At 53.2% G+C, this 18167-nt stretch overlaps 1 protein-coding gene across 2 annotated transcripts; it reads left to right on the top strand.

Moving 5' to 3' along the window:
* Positions 1 to 2724: 2724 nt before the first annotated feature.
* Positions 2725 to 17209, top strand: ENO1 (enolase 1). 2 transcript variants are annotated; one of them, XM_028108222.2, is made up of 12 exons: positions 2725 to 2868; positions 5239 to 5332; positions 7807 to 7902; positions 9291 to 9349; positions 11097 to 11166; positions 11570 to 11703; positions 12158 to 12380; positions 13642 to 13839; positions 14410 to 14611; positions 15154 to 15262; positions 15433 to 15491; positions 16775 to 17209. In XM_028108222.2, exons 2-12 carry the CDS (start codon positions 5248 to 5250, stop codon positions 16842 to 16844), a joined length of 1305 nt encoding a protein of 434 aa, XP_027964023.1. In that variant the 5' UTR covers positions 2725 to 2868; positions 5239 to 5247; the 3' UTR covers positions 16845 to 17209. The 2 variants fall into 2 exon arrangements, with proteins under 2 accessions (XP_027964023.1, XP_087878747.1); XM_088022621.1 differs by lacking the exons at positions 2725 to 2868; positions 9291 to 9349 and having other exon boundaries at positions 5246 to 5332.
* Positions 17210 to 18167: the final 958 nt, after the last annotated feature.

The following is an 18167-nucleotide window of genomic DNA, read 5'->3' on the forward strand; positions in this document are numbered from 1 at the left end:
CAGAGAAGAATACACAGGGACGTTAACGGCATTGCTGATGTTCTACTTCTTAAGCTGGTGATGGATACACAGACATTAAATTATTAATCTTTACACCAGATACACTTTATGCAGTTTTTGGCATATGTGAAATACTGAGAATAAGCACAAAAACCTCACAGTCTGTTATGAGGAGAGGCCATTCACCTAGAGCCCCTGATGGCCTCTTCGCTCCTCTGATCTCTTACTGCCCTTGGGCCCCTTATCCAACACAGAAGTTTCCTATCTGGCTAGAGACTCGCCTTCTCAAAGAGCTATGTCACTTTTTCAGCCAGCCAGCAGTTTCCAACCAGAGGTGTGTGTATATGGGCCACAGAATCAGTAACCCAGGTAGGTCACAGGCTGCTGCAGATTCACCTTCCTTCAATCCTGGTGTCAGCAAATGTCTTGCAGGAGCTACATGTGTGTGGTCTTCTGATAACAGCACTGGATACTCATATCCCCTCCTTGCCCACCAGGAAGGTGAGTGCTTTTGATATGCCCCTGCAAAAATTGCCCCACAAGCATCCTGTCCATGATCGCTAATAACTAAACCCTTGTAACAAGGTAAATGCCCCTGCACTGAACGGCAGACGAATGTGAGCTCCACGGCCTGCTAACAAAGCCTCAGGAGCTGTGGAGACAGGGAGGGCACTTGGCAGCCTGTGGATTTTGGGAAAACATTTGAGGGCATCTCTACCAATCATTAACACCTGGGCTACAATTTGAGGTCGAAGTGCTGGCTCAGGATGCTATGCTGTGACCTCCAAGAATGTTGCAACAACAGCTGAGACCAGGTTCTCCATTTGATTTCCTGCTAGGTTCACGGGGTCTGGTCAGAGAGCTCGTCTTCTTTATCACTCTCACCATGTTCATGGAAAATAAAAGAGATTGTTTTGGAGCCCTACCAGGGCCACGCCTTAGAATTTCTCTGAACATAAGCTCTATGGGTCTGATTTCCTTAGAGTTATAAAGCTTAGAAGCTGATTCAGCTGCTGAGTCATGGGGCCGAGACCTTGGTTTTAAGCAGTCTGAGACATCAGTGTATGGCTGGCAAAATCACAAATTCTGCTTGCAAAATTCACATAATTCTTTAGGAAACATTTTACAATTTCCTTGTTGCTTTAATGTAATCCGAAAGTTCTTGCTTCTTAGCCAATAGGAAACAAAATACTGTGGACTCGATTGGCCCTCACCTTCACCCAGTGCCTAGGAAACCTAACCCAGTAGCTCAGGGGATAAAAATGTTAGGAGTGAAGCAAAAAAAGCGGCTTTTGCAGCTGACCAGGAGAAATAATAAATTCAAATAACATATTTGAATCTCTCTCTGCAAGGCAATGCAGAAAATACGGAGATACATGACATTACTTTAGCTCTCAGATTTACAGACCAAGGAGAATGCTGGCAAATACAAACTACTGATAATAGAAAATGAAATAAGGGGCGCCTGAGTGGCTCAGTCGTTAATTGTCTGCCTTCGGCTCAGGTCACGATCCCCCGCTCCTGGGATGGAGCCCGCATCAGGCTCCCTGCTCGGCGGGAAGCCTGCTGCTTCCTCTCCCACTCCCCCTGCCTGTGTTCCCTCTCTCGCTGTCTCTCTCTCGTCAAATAAAATCTTAAAAAAACAAACACGAAATAACCGCCTCAGCCATTCCTTTGACGGGGGGAATGTGCTGCAGAACTGATTTTAAATGGGTAGCAGCTCTTTCTCAGTCGGCAAGGTGAAATCACCGCACCCACCCTTTCCCGTTTTTCATTTGCCAGACTACCGTGGAATGCTACCCGCTTTGAACTTTGAGAAATTCGCCGGGTCTGTGTGAAATTCCAGTCCCAAATCATGACATGTATGGTTCACGGGAATCCGGGTGAGAAAGGAATGCAAAGTCGGCTTTCCAGATGCAACATTACGTTTTGGAGCTCATCTTGGAGCTCCAAGAGCTAAGAGGCCGAATTAACACTGGGGATGCACGTGGAGAAGTGCCTGGCACGTAGGAAGTGCTCAAAAAGCATCAGCTCTAATTGAAGGAAAGTGAACTTCCTTTCGGCCACCTCCGCCTAATACCCATTGTCTGGCCGACGCACAAGGACAAAAAGACCGGGTCACCCTGGAGGACGGGGGCGGGGGAGGGGCGCGCAGGCGCAGACCGGCGCACGTGGCCCCCGACACGCGGCCCCCGGCCCTGCTGCACACCCCGCGGGGGAGTCGGACCGAGGCGCACGGCCGCCAACGACTCCAGGTCGGCGGGGTCTTCCGCACTACACCGCGGGGCGGGGCGGGCCGCTAAGGTCGTCGCCAAGGTCGTGGGCCGGACGTGAGGCGCCAGAGCGACGCTGCGTGCGTGCGGGACTCGGAGTACGTGACGGAGCCCCGAACCCTCATGCCGGCCGCGCCACCCCGCCCCTCTCCGGGGCCCTGGCGCCACAGACCCCGCTCGGCCTGGGGTCCCAGCCGGGGGCGGCAACGGAGGCCGTCTGGGCAGGGACTCGCCCCCACCCCCTCGGAGCTGCGGGGTGGTCGGGACCCCCCAACCCCGCTCCGCCCCGCGTCCCCGGGTCGTCGCTCCCCCCCCCGCCCCGCCCGGCCGCGGCAGCCGCCGCAGTCCCGCCCCTTCCCGGGAGGTGCGGGCCCGAGTGACGGCGCGCCGGGCCAATGGTGAGGCGGCTCGGCGGGGGAGCGGGTTAGGGGCGGGAAGTGGGCGGGCTCTCGGGGAGCTGGGCAGGAAGTCGGGGCAGGCGGCGCGGAGACGAGTTTCGGGTACTCAGAGCGCCCAGACCTTGCGGCTTAACGCTCGTCCTCCGTGCCTGCAGCACCCTCTGCTTCTTTCCCGGGCAGCGCTATCCGGCAGCCAGGTAGGGACCCGGGGAAGGGCTGCCTGGCCGGCGCCCAGGCCTGCGGGGCCCTGCCCTTGGGTCGGACGGGGACGTGGGATGGGCGGGTCGGCACGTGCGAGCCGTGCTTCGCCGGAGGGGCAGGAGCTGATTAGCCCGGGATTACGGATTTACGGGGCCGCAGCACTGCCGGGAGCTCGGGAGTGGGACTCGCGGGGTTTTTGTGCAGCGAGCGCGGAGGGTGCAAGGGCTTGGGGAGATACAGGCCTACCCCGGGTGCTCGCTAGAACGAGGCCTTTTCTAAAATGGAGGGAGAGGCAGGGAAGGAGAGATGCCCAGAAGCCGCGATCCCCTCCCCCCACTAGCAGCCCCGCTGATGGCCCTCGGCCTGCATTCGGGAGGGTGGGGACGGAATGGGCAGCGACTAATGAATGGAACTTCGGAGGGTGTTTGTTTTTGAGGAGCCTGCGGCCGAGCCGTTGCATAATTGGGGAAAGCCATCCAGGCGACCTCGCCCAGGTCAGGCAGGAGCTGCTCCGGCTCCCCGGCCTGGCCATCGGCAGTCGGCCCCCGATCTGACGTTAAAAGGACGTATTTTAAGAAAACTTCTGTTCGTTGTTTTTCCTGCAATGTGGTCTCCCTTCTGTGCAGTGTAGCCAGTGGGTGAGCCGTCGGGGGGACACGTAGGCCCTGACTGCCTGGTCCACAGGCAGTCACCCCTGGTCCAGGGTTCAGTCCAGGCAGATAAGCTGTGAACACAGCCCTCCTTGCTGGTCTTGCTTACCGAACCTTAATAACTTAAGGAATAGTGTTCTATCCAATTTAAAGATAAGATGAATTTTATTTTCACACTCTCTAATAAAGCATTTTTTCTTAATGTCGCTAAAATAAAAAATGACATTTTAGGACAGCACGAGGATATAGTGTAATAAAGATGTTTTAAAAGTGCATCTAAAACCTATAAAGTAAGTCTGGGGTGGCCTGGGGATGGGGGGAGATTGACTGCAAAGGGCCTGAGGGGGCTTTCTGGGTGGTGGCAATCATACACAGGTTTATCATTTGCCAAAACTCAAAAAGTTAACTAAAATCTTGAAACTAAAAAAAATACATTGAAACAAGTTGGCCTTTTTGTAAGATAGTAAATAAAAACTAGATAGTTTTTTATTGGCTAATGAATAAAACTCCATTGTTGCATAGACCGCAGAGCCACAGAAGTGACTTCACTGTCTAATTTTGAAACTTATAAAAAAGAAAGATGCCATTTGCTGCTTGAGAACATTCCACACAAGATCCTGAAGAGGATCCCAGCTAGATAATGGCTCTGAACACTAGCCCAATTCCGCTGGGCCACTTTCAGTCCTACAAGATCATCATTTCTTCCTTAGAAGGGCGGGGGGGGGGGGGGCGGTGAGAAAGGGCTTTCTTTTGAGAACTTGGTGGATCTTTGTAGCTGCAAATCTTTTTTTTTTTTTTTTTTTTTAAGGTGCTTTCAAAGAAAACCTCTTCCCGTGGAGTATCTTAGCATTCAAGGATAGAATCTTTTTTTTTTTAGTCAAAGATTTTATTTATTTGACAGACCGTGAGAGAGGGAACACAAGCAGGGGGAGTGGGAGAGAGAGAAACAGGCTTCCCGCTGAGCAGGGAGCCCGACATGGGGCTCGATCCCAGGACCCTGGGATCATGACCTGAGCTGAAGGCAGATGCCCAACGACCGAGCCATCCAGGTGCTCCTCAAGGATAGAATATTCTAGTTTCAAATTAACGACATTTCATCCAGGTTTTTTGAATGGGTAAAAGGCCTGTTGAAAGAAGTACTAATTAGATGTTCTTTTTGGTGTGTCCTGTCTTGCTAAAGATCCAAGTACTGTGAAATGTGAAAGGCCCAGAAATTGGCAGTAACAAGGACCACAGTGTACAGACCATGTCCCCAGCTCTGAATTCAGTATTCTACTACAAACCAGATTTTCCTCCTTGGATCACCTTGGGGTTTTTTGTCCTGGATGGGTTTGCTTGTGACCTTCACCGTCCCCTTGGTCCTTACTTGGTCCCTTTCATTCCCATGCCAACCCTCGTTGAATAACCCGCTTCAGACCATCTTCAGCCATTCTGCATGCCAACAGCACATTAATCTTCCCAGTTGTTTTTGGTTTCTCTCTGGCACACATGACCAGGCCTTCTTTGCTTATAGGACAAGTGCTGGACTGGCGGGGTTTGAGGCCCTGCAGAGCTGGGCCCAGCAGCCTTTCCCCAGTCTTGGCAGCCTTCTTGCATCCCCTATCTGTCCGGTACAAATTCTTTCTAGTCCAGGAATCCTCAGAAGTGATTCTTCGAATGAATGACCCAAGGTTGCGTGATGGTTGATGGGAAATATGAACTGTTGTTTCCGTACAGAAAGTCACCATGTCTATTCTCAAGATCCACGCCAGAGAGATTTTTGACTCTCGTGGGAATCCCACCGTTGAAGTTGACCTCTACACCTCCAAAGGTATGTGCACCTTTGTTTCTGCACCTCCTCTATCACGCTCCATCTTTTTAAAACTTAAAATGACAGAGCCTTTGGCAAGGAGAGGTCCATTGTAAAAAGCCTTTCCTTCTGATGTACACGTGCTGGTAGGTTGTGGTTCCTGACCCCCAGAAGATGGGGAGGGCTGCCAGGCATGGGGTCCTTGTCCTGCTACTGCTGGGCATTTCAAACAAAACCGCTTGGCTCCCAGGTCATTGAGGCCGGGGAAGTAAGGTGACACCTTGTGCCTAAAGGGCCCCATCACTAGTTTGCTTCACCACTTGCTCTGAGCAAAAAGCAGATTTGGTGTGGTGGGATGGAGCTTTCTCCCTTGAAAGGAAAGGGCCCGGGAGTGCAAGTGTATGCAAAGTATTCTTGTTTTTGTCTCTAGAAATCATTCTTAAACCAAGGATGGGGAACAGTTCTTACGTGTGGGTGTGGGGCACTCTAGAGGCTCTTCTTTTTTTTAACCTGGCTCTAAGTACCCCCTAGGAGGTACTGCAACAAAAAAAATAAATAAAATGGGGACTCTTAAAAGCATTCCCCTTGCACCCTCCAGCAACATGTCCGCTATTGTCTAAATGGACCTCTTTGGTGAGGTAGGAAAATGAAGCTTCAGGCAGAATCACCCAGTGGTGCTGAGCACACAGACTTGCCAGTCAGAGCTGAGTCACTGTCTGTGGAAACTGCAGCCCTTCCCTTCCTGTCCTCCCCTCCCCCCTTGCCCAGGAAAAGAAAGTCCCTTGAATCCAAGCATCACTGAGCAAATCCCTGCTGCGTTCTGCCCAGGGTTACTCACTGTGGTGGGTGCTCTCAGAGCGGGGTTACTTTGCGCATGTGCTTCATGCCTAGGACCATGGGTTCTCGGAGGATGCTGGGTATTCCCTTTCGTTTTACGAGATTGGCTTGCTTAGTCAGAGGGTGGAACTTCCCTCTTAGAAATTAATGGACTGGGGCACCTGGGTGGCTCAGTCGTTAAGCGTCTGCCTTCGGCTCAGGTCATGATCCCAAGGTCCTGGGATCGAGCCCCGCATCCGGCTCCCTGCTTGGCGGGAAGCCTGCTTCTCCCTCCTCTACTCCCCCTGCTTGTGTTCCCTCTCTCACTGTCTCCCTCTGTCAAATAAATAAAATCTTAAAAAAAAAAAAGAAAAAAATTAATGGACTTAGCCAACAGTGGAAAAAAGACTCAAGATACTAAAAGATTGTTGGGAAGCGGGTATTATCCTTTGAAACACTTTAAAATGATCAAAATTAATATTTTTTGAAATTTAAATGAATGGAACTCTCTTGTGTCTCTTGGTGCTTTTCAAAAACAGGAAATTGTGGATTTGTTAAGAGCCTCTCATCACTTTTTTTTTTTTCCTTCAATTTACTTCTTAGAGCAGTTTTAGGCTCACAGCAAAATAGAGCAGAAGAGACGGAGAGCGCACACACATCCGCAGTCCCCACACGCTCACAGCCTCCCCCACCAGAGTGGGACGTTCTGCACTGAGACATCATCACCCAAACTCCATAGTTCTGTTAGGGTCACTGGCTTTCATGGCTTCCTCACCACGTCAGCTGTGCACACACAGGCATAGTAACCGATCATTTGATTAACGTACCTGGTGTTTTTTTCCCCTCTTTGTTCATATGCCTTCGCCCACCTCAGATGGGGAAATTCCTTACAGTTTCAAGTAGATTCTAGAGGCTGCCTTCATTTCCTGCTCCCCTGGACCTGTCTGCCCTTGTAACCAGATCACTACAGTACCTTTATTGACTCTGTCCCCCAAGATTAGCCACATTCATGCCCCAGAGTATAGGTCTAGCCAGATGGTTGGGTTCTGTGTCTGAGAGAGCGCATAGGGCAATGCTTCGTTGTGTTCTAGTGTTATTAAATTCACGCTTTTATTATCTTTATTCTTTTTTATATCTCATAATGTTTTATTGATTACATGTTTGAAATGATAATCTCTTGGATATATTTGGTTAAATAATAAATGAATTTCCCTTGGTTTCACTTTGTAACTTCAACATAGCTACCAGAAAATCTTAAATCTCTGAAGTGGCTTGCATCATATTTCTGTTGGGCGGTGCTACTGGGGGTGGTCCCCAGGCCAGCTGCAGGGTACCACCTGGGAGCTTGTTAGAGATGCACAGTCTTCGACCTCCCGTTTCAGAACCTGTATTTTAACAAGATCGCCTGGTGATACGTGTGTGCGTTAACATCTGAGAAGCTCTGCTTGAAAACTTCTTCCTTAAACTAGAGAAATCCACCAGCTTTGCCTCAGGGCTGCCCTAGAGACTGGTACCAACGTGAAAGGCGGGGGAAACGGACTATCTGAATCTCCCAGTTGGTGGAAGGAAGTGGCAGCGTTGCCTAAGAGATGCCATCTGCGAGGGGGGCGGGACTCTGGCGAGCGTTGAACTGTGTTTCTCAATCGTGACTCTTAAAACCGCCCTCCCTCAACATCCAGGTCTCTTCAGAGCTGCTGTGCCCAGTGGTGCCTCAACTGGTATCTACGAGGCCCTCGAGCTCCGGGACAATGACAAGACCCGCTACATGGGGAAAGGTAAGAGTCGGAGTCCCAGCCCGTCCCTCTGGAGTGTGGCCGCGGCACCCCTTCCCCGTTTGCACCCCACTCTCTGTGTGCCTTCTATTCGAGGGCAGCGCCTCTGATTCGGCCTGTGGTGGTGGTGGTGAGCACGTACACAGGAGAGCTGGGACAGTTGGCCTATTGATTCCAGCCTTCCTAAACCAATAAACTCGGGGGCACGAGTTGTAATGCTGCTTCTCTTACGGTTTGTCTCCAAACTGGAAAACTCCTTGGGTAGGCCAGGGAACCTCAGGCTAAGGAGATGTGTTAACTAATACGCACTGAGGAGCCCTGCCATGCTCCCAGTCTCCGAGGGTGTCGTCTCAGGAGAGGATCTGGAAGGTCTGGTCCGTGGCTCACCTGCAGATGAGTCCCGGTAGTTTGAACTTTCTGGTGATGGGTTCACAGAGGCACCAATCTGGTCAAGCTAGCCTCTGCTGGGCTCTGTGCAAATTAACCTGTTAACTGTTGGTGCATTGCTCCCCTTTCTGTAGACAGAGTCTGTGTGGTCAAATTAAAGAAAAGCAGGTGGGGCCAAGACCATGCATTCTCAACAGGGGCAGTATCGACCCGGGGGTACAAATTGGTTCTTGGGGGAGACAAAAATATCCTACGATGTTGCCATGACTTATGGCCCTCCAGAGGGCCACAGTATGGATGGACGGTGTGTCTCCAGTATTACATTTTCAGAGGAGGGCAATTAGGGAGAAAGTCTAAAAAGACTGCAGGGGAGGGGCAGGGCTAGAGATCCAGCGATCATGCTGCGGAAAGGCAGTTTGTCCTGTGGGCTCCCGCCGCCCACGGCCCGGGCGGGTATGGGTCTGGAGCCGGGCTGTGCCTCGCCTGGACTGTGTCGGGGGGGTGACCCATGGTCCTCCGACTCCCCCGCCTTCCTCTCTCCTTTCTCTCACTCCCTGTCCTTCACAGCCTGTTCTCTTCTGAGTCTGTCTTTTTTCCTTCTCCGTCAATCTCTACTGGTCAGGTGTCTCCAGACCCGTTAAGTATATTAATGAGTTCCTGGCACCAGCCTTGTGCACACAGGTAATACGTTGGACATTCTGTAGTCTCTATGGCTGGTGTTCCCAGTGCATGGTCTTGCCAACTAACCTCCCTTCAGACGTCCTGAGACGGTTGCTCTGTGTGTGGCTTTAATCCTTGGGGGTCCTAGGTAAGAGCACTCAGACTGGGCCAGAAAGCACCCTGATTCTGGGGGGGACAGAGAAATGGGGATTTAAAAGCGGGCCCGTTTAAGGTCTTTGGGTGGGCCTCTGGATATTTGGGTTAACATCATTGGTGGTTCGCTCAATGCTGCTCAAGCCTGTTTTTCCTTAATGTTGGTAATTTGATACGATTGTTCCTTCTAGGTGTCTCAAAGGCTGTTGAGCACATCAATAAAACTATTGCACCTGCCCTGATTAGCAAGGTAGGACCCGCCTCCCGGTAACTAATGTATTAATGCCCTCGGAGAGTCTCCCAGGCCAGTGGGCCTTCCTGGTTATGGAAGAGCTTATTCTGAGAGCTAAAGAAGCCAGTCGGATTCCCTGTTGTGCATGAGAATGATCTCACCTTTCCTAATCCACCCCTGCCTGTGTGTCCCTGTCTTAACAGTGCATGGAATTGGATCAGAGCGACGAGAGAGACTGTCTCATGGCCTCGGTTTTCCCCTCTAACTATTTGGATCTTGGGGAAGTTGAGATCCAGATTTTAAGAGCGGCTCTTGGGCGTTGAGCACAGTGTCCATGGTGACCCGACTATTTTTCACGAACTAGGGAATTACTGTATTTCTACTGACTTTTTTTTTTTTTTTTTTTTAAACAAAGGAACTCTGGTTAAATAAAATCTTAACTTGGAAAGTAAGCTTACAGAAAAGTTGAGCTGCTGTGGGTAAAGTGGGGAGGGGAACCAGACAGCCCAAAGCTGGCCCCAGCCTCCCGTCTGTTCTCCTTGGGCGTGGTCTCCCCCCACCCCGAATTGTTCCTGTACACCAGCAGCAAACGGGCTCCTCGGTTGTGTCTCTCCGGCATGCTCACCTTGGCCTGCGCTTCGGAGCGCTCAGTAATCGGTCCCAGATGGTCTCCCGTCGCTGCTCTGTGGGCTCACGCGCCCCGAGCCAGCCCCCCGGGCTGTGTGGGGAGACACCCTGTTCTCTGCCTTGCGCCCTTACCTGGCGTGACTAACGCAGCGAGCAGGCCTTTCCTGGACATTTTTCTTCCCTTGGGGGAAACAGTTCTTTAGTCAAACTCTTCATGAGGATTTGCCTCAAGCCATCATCCTTGAGTGGTGGCTCACTTTTGCCAAATGAGCTTTGCCATAAACGCCAAAGATATCATATTATTAATGTGGTATATGATGGAGTTACGGATGGTTTTCTTTTCCTTCTTCAGTCTTTATGCAAAGAACGTAATAAATTAACACATCGTTAGGATCAGTTGTGGAAGTTTTAAAGTAGTGTTGACTTTGAGTAAATTTCTTTGAGCTAATTTTTCAGACACCCATTTTTGGGGGGCTTGGGGGGGTTTATTTTGGTTGGTAGGTTCCATGCCCAACATGGAGCCCAACTCGGGGCTTAAACTTACTGCTTTGTACTCTGACCAGAAATACACTTTTTGATCAGTCAAGCATTTTGCTAAAAGATTCCGGACTCCTTGCCAAAGTGCTGTCTGTCATAAGATAACGAAGTTTGGCATCACTGAGAATAGCCGAGAGCGGTGGTCCTGTCACTTAACCCTTTGAGGAGCACAGCTCGTTTGCACGGACAGAGTTCTCTTCTTTATCGTCCCCCCAAATCACACTATTCTGTAGTGCTACCTTTGTTAACATGTACCGGGCAGTTCTGTCTTAGTGTGATGTCGCTTTGGACCCCCTGGGTGGACTAACCTCTGTGGCACTGGGACCGAACCTTCCACATTTCATTGTTTGCTCCCTGGTGCTTGGGAGAAATGCCTAATAAAGGGAGAGCAAGGAAAGCGCAGTGTTGTGTCTCCCATTTTCTCTCGATTCCTCCCCTGCCCCCCTTTTTTTTTGCTTACCAAACAAATGTATAACATAGAAGCGATTCAGACTTTGCACGGGTCCAAGGTTATCTGGGCTCTGTCACAGGAGTACAAAGGTCCTGCGGGGGGTGACAGCACCCACCCCCCCAGGTGACTGACCCTCTCTCCTCCCTGTAGAAACTGAACGTCGTGGAGCAGGAGAAGATTGATAGACTGATGATCGAGATGGATGGGACAGAAAATAAATGTGAGTTGCCAGGGGTGGCGTGTGCTGGTCTCCCGAACACCTTCGACCCTCTGGGGGTTTTCGGGGCCTCTCGCCTGACCTGAATAAATTTTTAAAATCAAGAGCAATACCAGCTGAGGCAGCACTTGTGTAGGGTTACCCAAAAGAGGCTTGTGCTTTGGAATAAATCCTGTGGTTTGTGGAATTTGCCAGAGTTCCATAGACCAAAGAAAGGGCTTTCTCTTAGGGGGAGAAAGCAGATGAGTCCCCATGGAGTGCTGTTGCGTTTCTGGGTCGGACACGGGGAGTAGATGTGGTCAGGAGAGGAAATGTTCCGAATACAGTCCGGGGTGCACTCCATTATGGGGGTGCAGGCCAGAATGCTATGAGTGAGAAATACCTCAACCTAACTGTTCTGTTCCAGCTAAATTTGGTGCAAACGCCATCCTGGGTGTGTCCCTGGCTGTCTGCAAGGCGGGGGCCGTGGAAAAGGGGGTGCCCCTGTACCGGCACATTGCTGACTTGGCTGGCAATGCTGAAGTCATCCTGCCGGTTCCGGTGAGTGGCTTGGAACCTCCCACGTGAGGAGTTGGAGGTATTTGCTTACTTGTGGGGACCTGAGACCTCCCACATCTTGGTCTCATCCACATGTGACTGTCCCAGCACAGTGGGGACAGGCAGGCCCTGGAGGTCTTGGCTGTGGACCCCTGCTACTTGCTAGAAGTGCCCCTGAGCCAGGGACCAACCCCCTGGTACTCCACATCTCTTTAACTGTTGACAAGGGGATGAAAAATCATGCTGGCCTTGCTGGGTTGTGTGTGCGCTGAGGCGGTAGCCAGTCCTCAGGACAGCAAGCTCACCTGGTGGCGATCGCTGCCCTTCCTCAAGAGAGACCCGGTGAGCATTCTAGAGTCACACGCGGCCCCCTCTGGGAGCCATGCGGTCGGACGTGAGGGGGCCGCTGGGTGGGACTCTCCGGGCCAGATGGCCGAATTTCCCTGTCTCTCGCTAGGCTTTCAACGTCATCAACGGTGGTTCTCATGCTGGCAACAAGCTGGCCATGCAGGAGTTCATGATCCTGCCCGTTGGTGCGGCCAACTTCAGGGAAGCCATGCGCATCGGAGCCGAGGTTTACCACAACCTGAAGAATGTCATCAAGGAGAAATACGGAAAAGATGCCACCAATGTGGGGGATGAAGGCGGCTTTGCGCCTAACATCCTGGAGAACAAAGAAGGTAAAGGCTCTGGTTGGGGGTGGGGCGAGGGCACGTTCTGCAGCTCGGCCCTGGCTTTCTCAGCCCGTGGGCCACACCTGTCCCTCACCAAGTACCTGCGTACGGAGGTCTGGGGAGGGATGTGCGAGCTAGCGCTTAATTTTCAAAAATAACAAGGAATTTCCTTATTTGATTTCTGAGTGTCCTGGTTAAATTAAGCTCTTGCCATTCTTTCTTTCTTTGATTTTATTTATTTGAGAGAGAAAAAGTGGACACGCACATGAGTGGGGGGAGGGCAGAGGGAGAAGCAGACTCCGCCAAGCAGGGAGCCCGACCCTGGGCTCCATCCCAGGATCCCGGGATCATGACCTGAGCCAAAGTCAGATGCTACACTGACGGAGCGCCCCAGGTGCCCCTGTGTTCTTGCCATTCTTGCACCACCCCTTGGTGGCAGAGGTTTGAAGTCTGTGTTCAGTAGATGCTATCCGTCCGGCCTCCGACCGTCACCCCCTCAGCTCATTCCACCACAGGAACGTTTACGTGGCGCCATTTTGCTAGGAGCCCTTAGGCACAGGCTTGAATGTACGAGTTGAGTCAGACACAGAGAGTCTTGGGACAAGAACTCCTGGCTGAGCCTTTGTTGTAGAAGGAAAGGAGGGTTCAACCACATTTTGTTGCCTTCAGGGCAACTACTGAAAGAAAATAGCATCCATCCTGCTCTTTGGGTCAGTCGTAGGAAGTGCCGGTGCTCAGCCATTTTGACCTACACAAAATGGCTCTTTCACGTGGTTTGATGTGATGGCTTGGAGATCTGTGGTGTGGAACAGGCGCCGAGTGGCTCTGGCCCCTTCCGTACGGGCAGCACTGCCAAGTGAGGCCGAGCCCGGGCTGGGGGTGGCAGGCCGCGGGGGCAGGGTCTCACCCTCACCCCACCTTCCTGGGCTCCCTCTCCAGTCCCAGCTCAGCTCTGTTGAAAGCCCGTTGCTCGGGACAGCCGATCTCAGCTGGTCACGGTAACGGTCTCGGCCAGCACAGCTGCTCCTAGGTGCCAAGTCTGGCAGCATTCGTCAGTGAGAAAGCATCTGAGTCGAGACTGAGTTTCCCACTTGTCTGCTAGGGGCCCTGACCAGCGGTTTCTTGTTCCGACGCAAAAAAAGCACTGGAATCATGGGAGCGATGGCTGGGCCCAGAGCACCTCTCGGGCTTCCTGTTAGGGTTCCGTTTGACAGCTGTTAAGGGAACTTTGTCCCCCTGCGTGGTTTCCAACCGTGTCCCGTTGCAGCTCTGGAGCTCCTAAAGAACGCCATTGGGAAAGCCGGCTACACCGACAAGGTGGTCATCGGCATGGACGTAGCTGCTTCTGAGTTCTTCAGGTCGGGCAAGTATGACCTGGACTTCAAGTCCCCCGATGACCCGAGCAGGTACATCACGCCTGATGAGCTGGCCAACCTGTACAAGTCCTTCATCAAGGACTACCCAGGTGAGTGCCCGCTGTTGGCCTGGTGCGGTGGGCTCTTCTGTCCCCGTCACAACCATCTTGGGGGCCGAGGAGAGCCGACCTTGAGAACTGACGGCCAGGGGTGAGGTTCTCGGGGAGCTGGCGCTCCTCTAGGCTCTGGGCGTCACTTAACGCACACGGGGTAGAGACTGTTGATACTGTTTCATGGCGGGGGGGGGCCACTGAGGCACAGAGTGCATTAGTAATTCGCCCAAGGACACTCGGCACGCGGTGGAGCAAGAATCAGACTGGGAAGTCTAAGCCCCCGCATTGAAATGCAGAGTTAGAGATTGTGCCCGAGATGGGCCGAGACAAACCCCACTCTTAGCCTCCTGAGCCCACGGACAGAGCCGTGTCTCGCTTAGCATGTGTAGGGGCCCAGGATGGCAGGCGACTTTGGTGGCCTGTCACAGGAGTCGGTGGGCAGGCAGGAGTCTTTCCGGGCCCGGAGCTGGGGCGCCGGTCCTGTCCTGCGGGGGGCGGGGGGGGGGCCGGACAGGGAGGTTCGGGTTGCCGGTCGGCATGGTACAGACACGGCTCTCCTCTCCCCAGTGGTGTCTATCGAGGACCCCTTCGACCAGGATGACTGGGAAGCTTGGCAGAAGTTCACTGCCACCGCCGGCATCCAGGTGGTGGGGGATGATCTCACCGTGACCAACCCGAAACGGATCTCCAAGGCCGTGGGCGAGAAATCGTGCAACTGCCTCCTGCTGAAAGTGAACCAGATCGGCTCCGTGACCGAGTCTCTCCAGGCGTAAGTGCCCTGGGGCGTCGGCGTCGGCAGCGCGAGGGGCTGAACCTCAGCCGGAGCTCCTGTCTGCTGGGGGACGGGGTGGAGGAGGGGAGCTCCTGCTTGGAGCTGGAACAGAGCTTCCAACTTGAGCTCCATGTGGCTTCGAAGGAAGCAGTGGCACCAAGGGGCCTGGGGCATTGGGCAGCTGTGGCCCAATCCTGACCACTTCGTGCTTCTAGACCCGTGACCTGTTATTTCATGGAGAACGTCAGTCATAGGCACTGTCGGGAGACAAGTCTCTCCCCTCCAGGGGCCTGAACCCTGATTTTTGAAATGTGACTTAGAGGCTGAGAAGGTCCTCAGGGCTCTGTGAGTAGAGAGAGGAAGGTGAGGATTATTGTCCCCCAGCAGTGAGAGCTTGGTGGCAGCTCCTGGCTCGACCCTTCCTCTGGTCTCCCACCGGGGGTGAGGAAGCCTGGCATCAGGAGGGCCCGAAGGGGCCACTGTGCCCGGGAAATGAAGTCCCACTGTCACGACCATCTGGGTGGTTTCCTGACTTGTAGGTGCAAGCTGGCCCAGTCCAATGGCTGGGGCGTCATGGTGTCGCATCGCTCTGGGGAGACCGAAGATACCTTCATCGCTGACCTGGTGGTGGGACTTTGCACCGGGCAGGTAAAGAGCTGCTTGACTCTTCTCTGCCCTCAGCTTCCCGAACACAGTACCAGGAAGGAGCGGGGCAGATGGGGTCTGGGTGCCCCTTTATCTCCTCCTTCCTGCCCGAAACGCTCACGAAGACCGAATGTCCATGACAGGCATATTGACCTTTCCTTTTCCCCTTCCAGATCAAGACAGGGGCACCTTGCCGATCTGAGCGCTTGGCCAAGTACAACCAGATCCTCAGGTAAAGAGGAAGCCTCCCTGCTCCGGTGTGTGGGCCCCACTCTCCACTGGGAGCTCCTGGCTCTGGGGGGTGTGTGCAGATGCCGGCCGGGGGCCTGGCCTGAGCCGTGTGGGGTTGGGGTGAGCTGGACGGAGAACCTAAGGCGCCTTGCCGCATGGCCGGGAAGCTGGAGCCTGAGCCGGGCTGGGCTGCCATCTTCTGGGGGAAGAGGGAACAGGTCCCCTTTCAGATAATTTAATCCTAGAATTTTGAGAGCTAAAAGAGAGCTTGAGTGATGACCTAATTTAGCACCCATGTTTTGTGGAGAAGGAAAGTGGGGCTCAGAGAAGAAGGGCAACAGGAGGAGTCCCACTGGAACCCGGTGCTTCTGGATGTTCTGGTCCCCCCCCGCTTTTTTTTTAAAGATTTGATTTATTTGTCAGAGAAAGGGGGGGAGTGGTGGCAGAGGGAGAAGCAGGCTCCCTGCCCGATGCGGGACTCGATCTCAGGATCCTGGATTCATGACCTGAGCTGAAGGCAGATGCCTAACCAACTGAGCCACCCAGGCGTCCCGTTCTGGTCCCTTTTTATCATAACGGATCCTTGGGACGCTCCTGATCGTGGAGACATGCCTCCCTTTTTTGTTCTTTTTCCAGTCTTGCGGGGACGGGACCGTCTCTTTCATGAGCCCGCCCCTGTTACTCTTCCTTACACTGGGACCTAGTAGGACGTGTGTCCGTCCGTCCCTCCGTGTCCCCCCCCCCGTCGGCAGCCATCGGCACTCCTGCGGGGCTTGCTTTCGGTCACGTACACTTCCTCCTCCTCTACGGGAGAATCTTAAGCATATTCCGGTCATAGGATTTCACCTATAACACTTAGCCTGCATCTCGGAAGCAGGGCCGTTCACGTGTTAGCGCCGCCACAGTGCCGTGAGAGGGTCTGGGATTCGCGCTCGTTCCGGGACGCGTGGCCGGGCGGCCCCTCCTTTTGTCCCCATGCCACGTCTCTCCAGAAACTGGGTTGTCCTTGTGTTAAAAAACATTTTTTCTTACATTCCAAGAAGCAGTCCTGACCCTTCTTCTGGTTTGTCTGGGGGCGGGGGAAGGCGGGAGGGGACAGGGCAGCAGATGGCCCACTTGCTGGGGGAGCTAGGTGCACGGGGAGAGCCGGCTGCTCCTCTCTTCTCTCAGCTCCGAGCAGCCGCATCGAGGGGAGGCTGGGCCTCTGGCTCTGGGTGGGGAGACGTGGGTCCTGGGAATGGACATTTGACTTCTCTTCTCCCCCCCCCCCCCCCGCTTCCCAAGAATTGAAGAGGAACTGGGTAGCAAGGCTAAGTTCGCCGGCAGAAACTTCAGAAACCCCCTGGCCAAGTAAGCTCCAGGCGGCGCACCCCGAGTCCTGCGGTCCTGAGTCGGCTCATTAGACCTCTGCTCCCCCCGGGCAGCTCGAGGTCCCCAGCCGAAACTGGCTGGGGACCCTGCGAGTTAGCTGCCCCCTCCCCTCCCTGTGATGTTCTCACTGCTTCCTTAGAACTGCCGCAGAAGCCAAACCTCGCCATCTGGAACCCTGCTGGAAACCCTAACTCTGTAATCGTGCGATTGGCCCAAGTCAGTTTTCTCACCTCACTTCCACCCAGTGTCCGGAGTAGTCACGTCTGTCTACTTTATGATCTTGGGGTGTCCACAGGCGAAATCCCCAGTGGTTTTGTGTGCAGAATAAAAAGGCCTCGGTGACCCGTAGGAATGCTGTGTGCGTGTGTCTATGGAACAGTCTGAGTCTGTCGTCCGGCTGTGGGCCTGTAGGAGTTGGAGGCTTTGGGTCATCGTCACCAAAAGGGACAGGGCGCCTGGCTGGCTCAGTCGGTAGAACACGCGACTTTGTTTTTTTTTTTTTAAGATTTCTTAGTTGGGAGAGGGAGGGGCAGCAGGAGATGGGGAGGGAGAGTCTCAGGTCTGCCGCAGGGCTGGATCCCACAACCCGTGAGGTCGTGACCTGAGCTGAGACCAAGAGTCAGATGCTTAACTGAGGCACCCAGGCGCCCCTGAGCACATAATTCTTGATATTGGGGTTGTAAGTTCAAGCTTCATGTTGGGTATAGAGATTACTTTATAAAAATAGTCTTTTAAAAAAGGGGGTGTGGGAGGACCAGTAGTTGAGGACATGTCGTAAGTCCTTGGGCAGAGCAGGTGAAGGGAAAAGGGGAGAAGGCAGCATGTTGGATCCTTCAACAGAAGTGGGGTCCATCTTGGGAGGCATTAAGGTTCAGACATCTTACTGGGGAGACGATGCAAATGCAGAGCTATTACAGATGATCTTGGGGTGGTGGTCTCTAGGTCACGGGACCGTGTCATTGTCCAACCTGGAAGGTCTGCCAGAGTGCAGGTAACCATTCTGGGCAGGCTGGGCTGTGGTTTCTCAGTTCCTGGGGGAAGCAAGTGAAAGGACCATTAAAAGGGACCTCTGGGGAGGCGGGAGGGCATCTCGAGGGTCTTGGAAACCCTCTTTAGATTCATACAATTTAATTCCATTCATACTCACTAATGTCCAAAAGCTACAGGTGATGGACGCCCGCTGTACTGTGGTGCAGATGGGAAATAGCCTTACGGAAAGCCCTGTTAGAGAGCACTGAGCACCGTGTGCGAGGCAATGTGTCACTTAGGAGCCAGGGGCAAAGTACTGTGGTTGCTACCCGCCCCT

Source organism: Eumetopias jubatus, unplaced genomic scaffold (assembly GCF_037043125.1).
Source record: "Eumetopias jubatus isolate StellerSeaLion01/CBP00866 unplaced genomic scaffold, mEumJub1_p1.0 scaffold_4, whole genome shotgun sequence".
Lineage (NCBI taxonomy): Eukaryota > Metazoa > Chordata > Mammalia > Carnivora > Otariidae > Eumetopias > Eumetopias jubatus.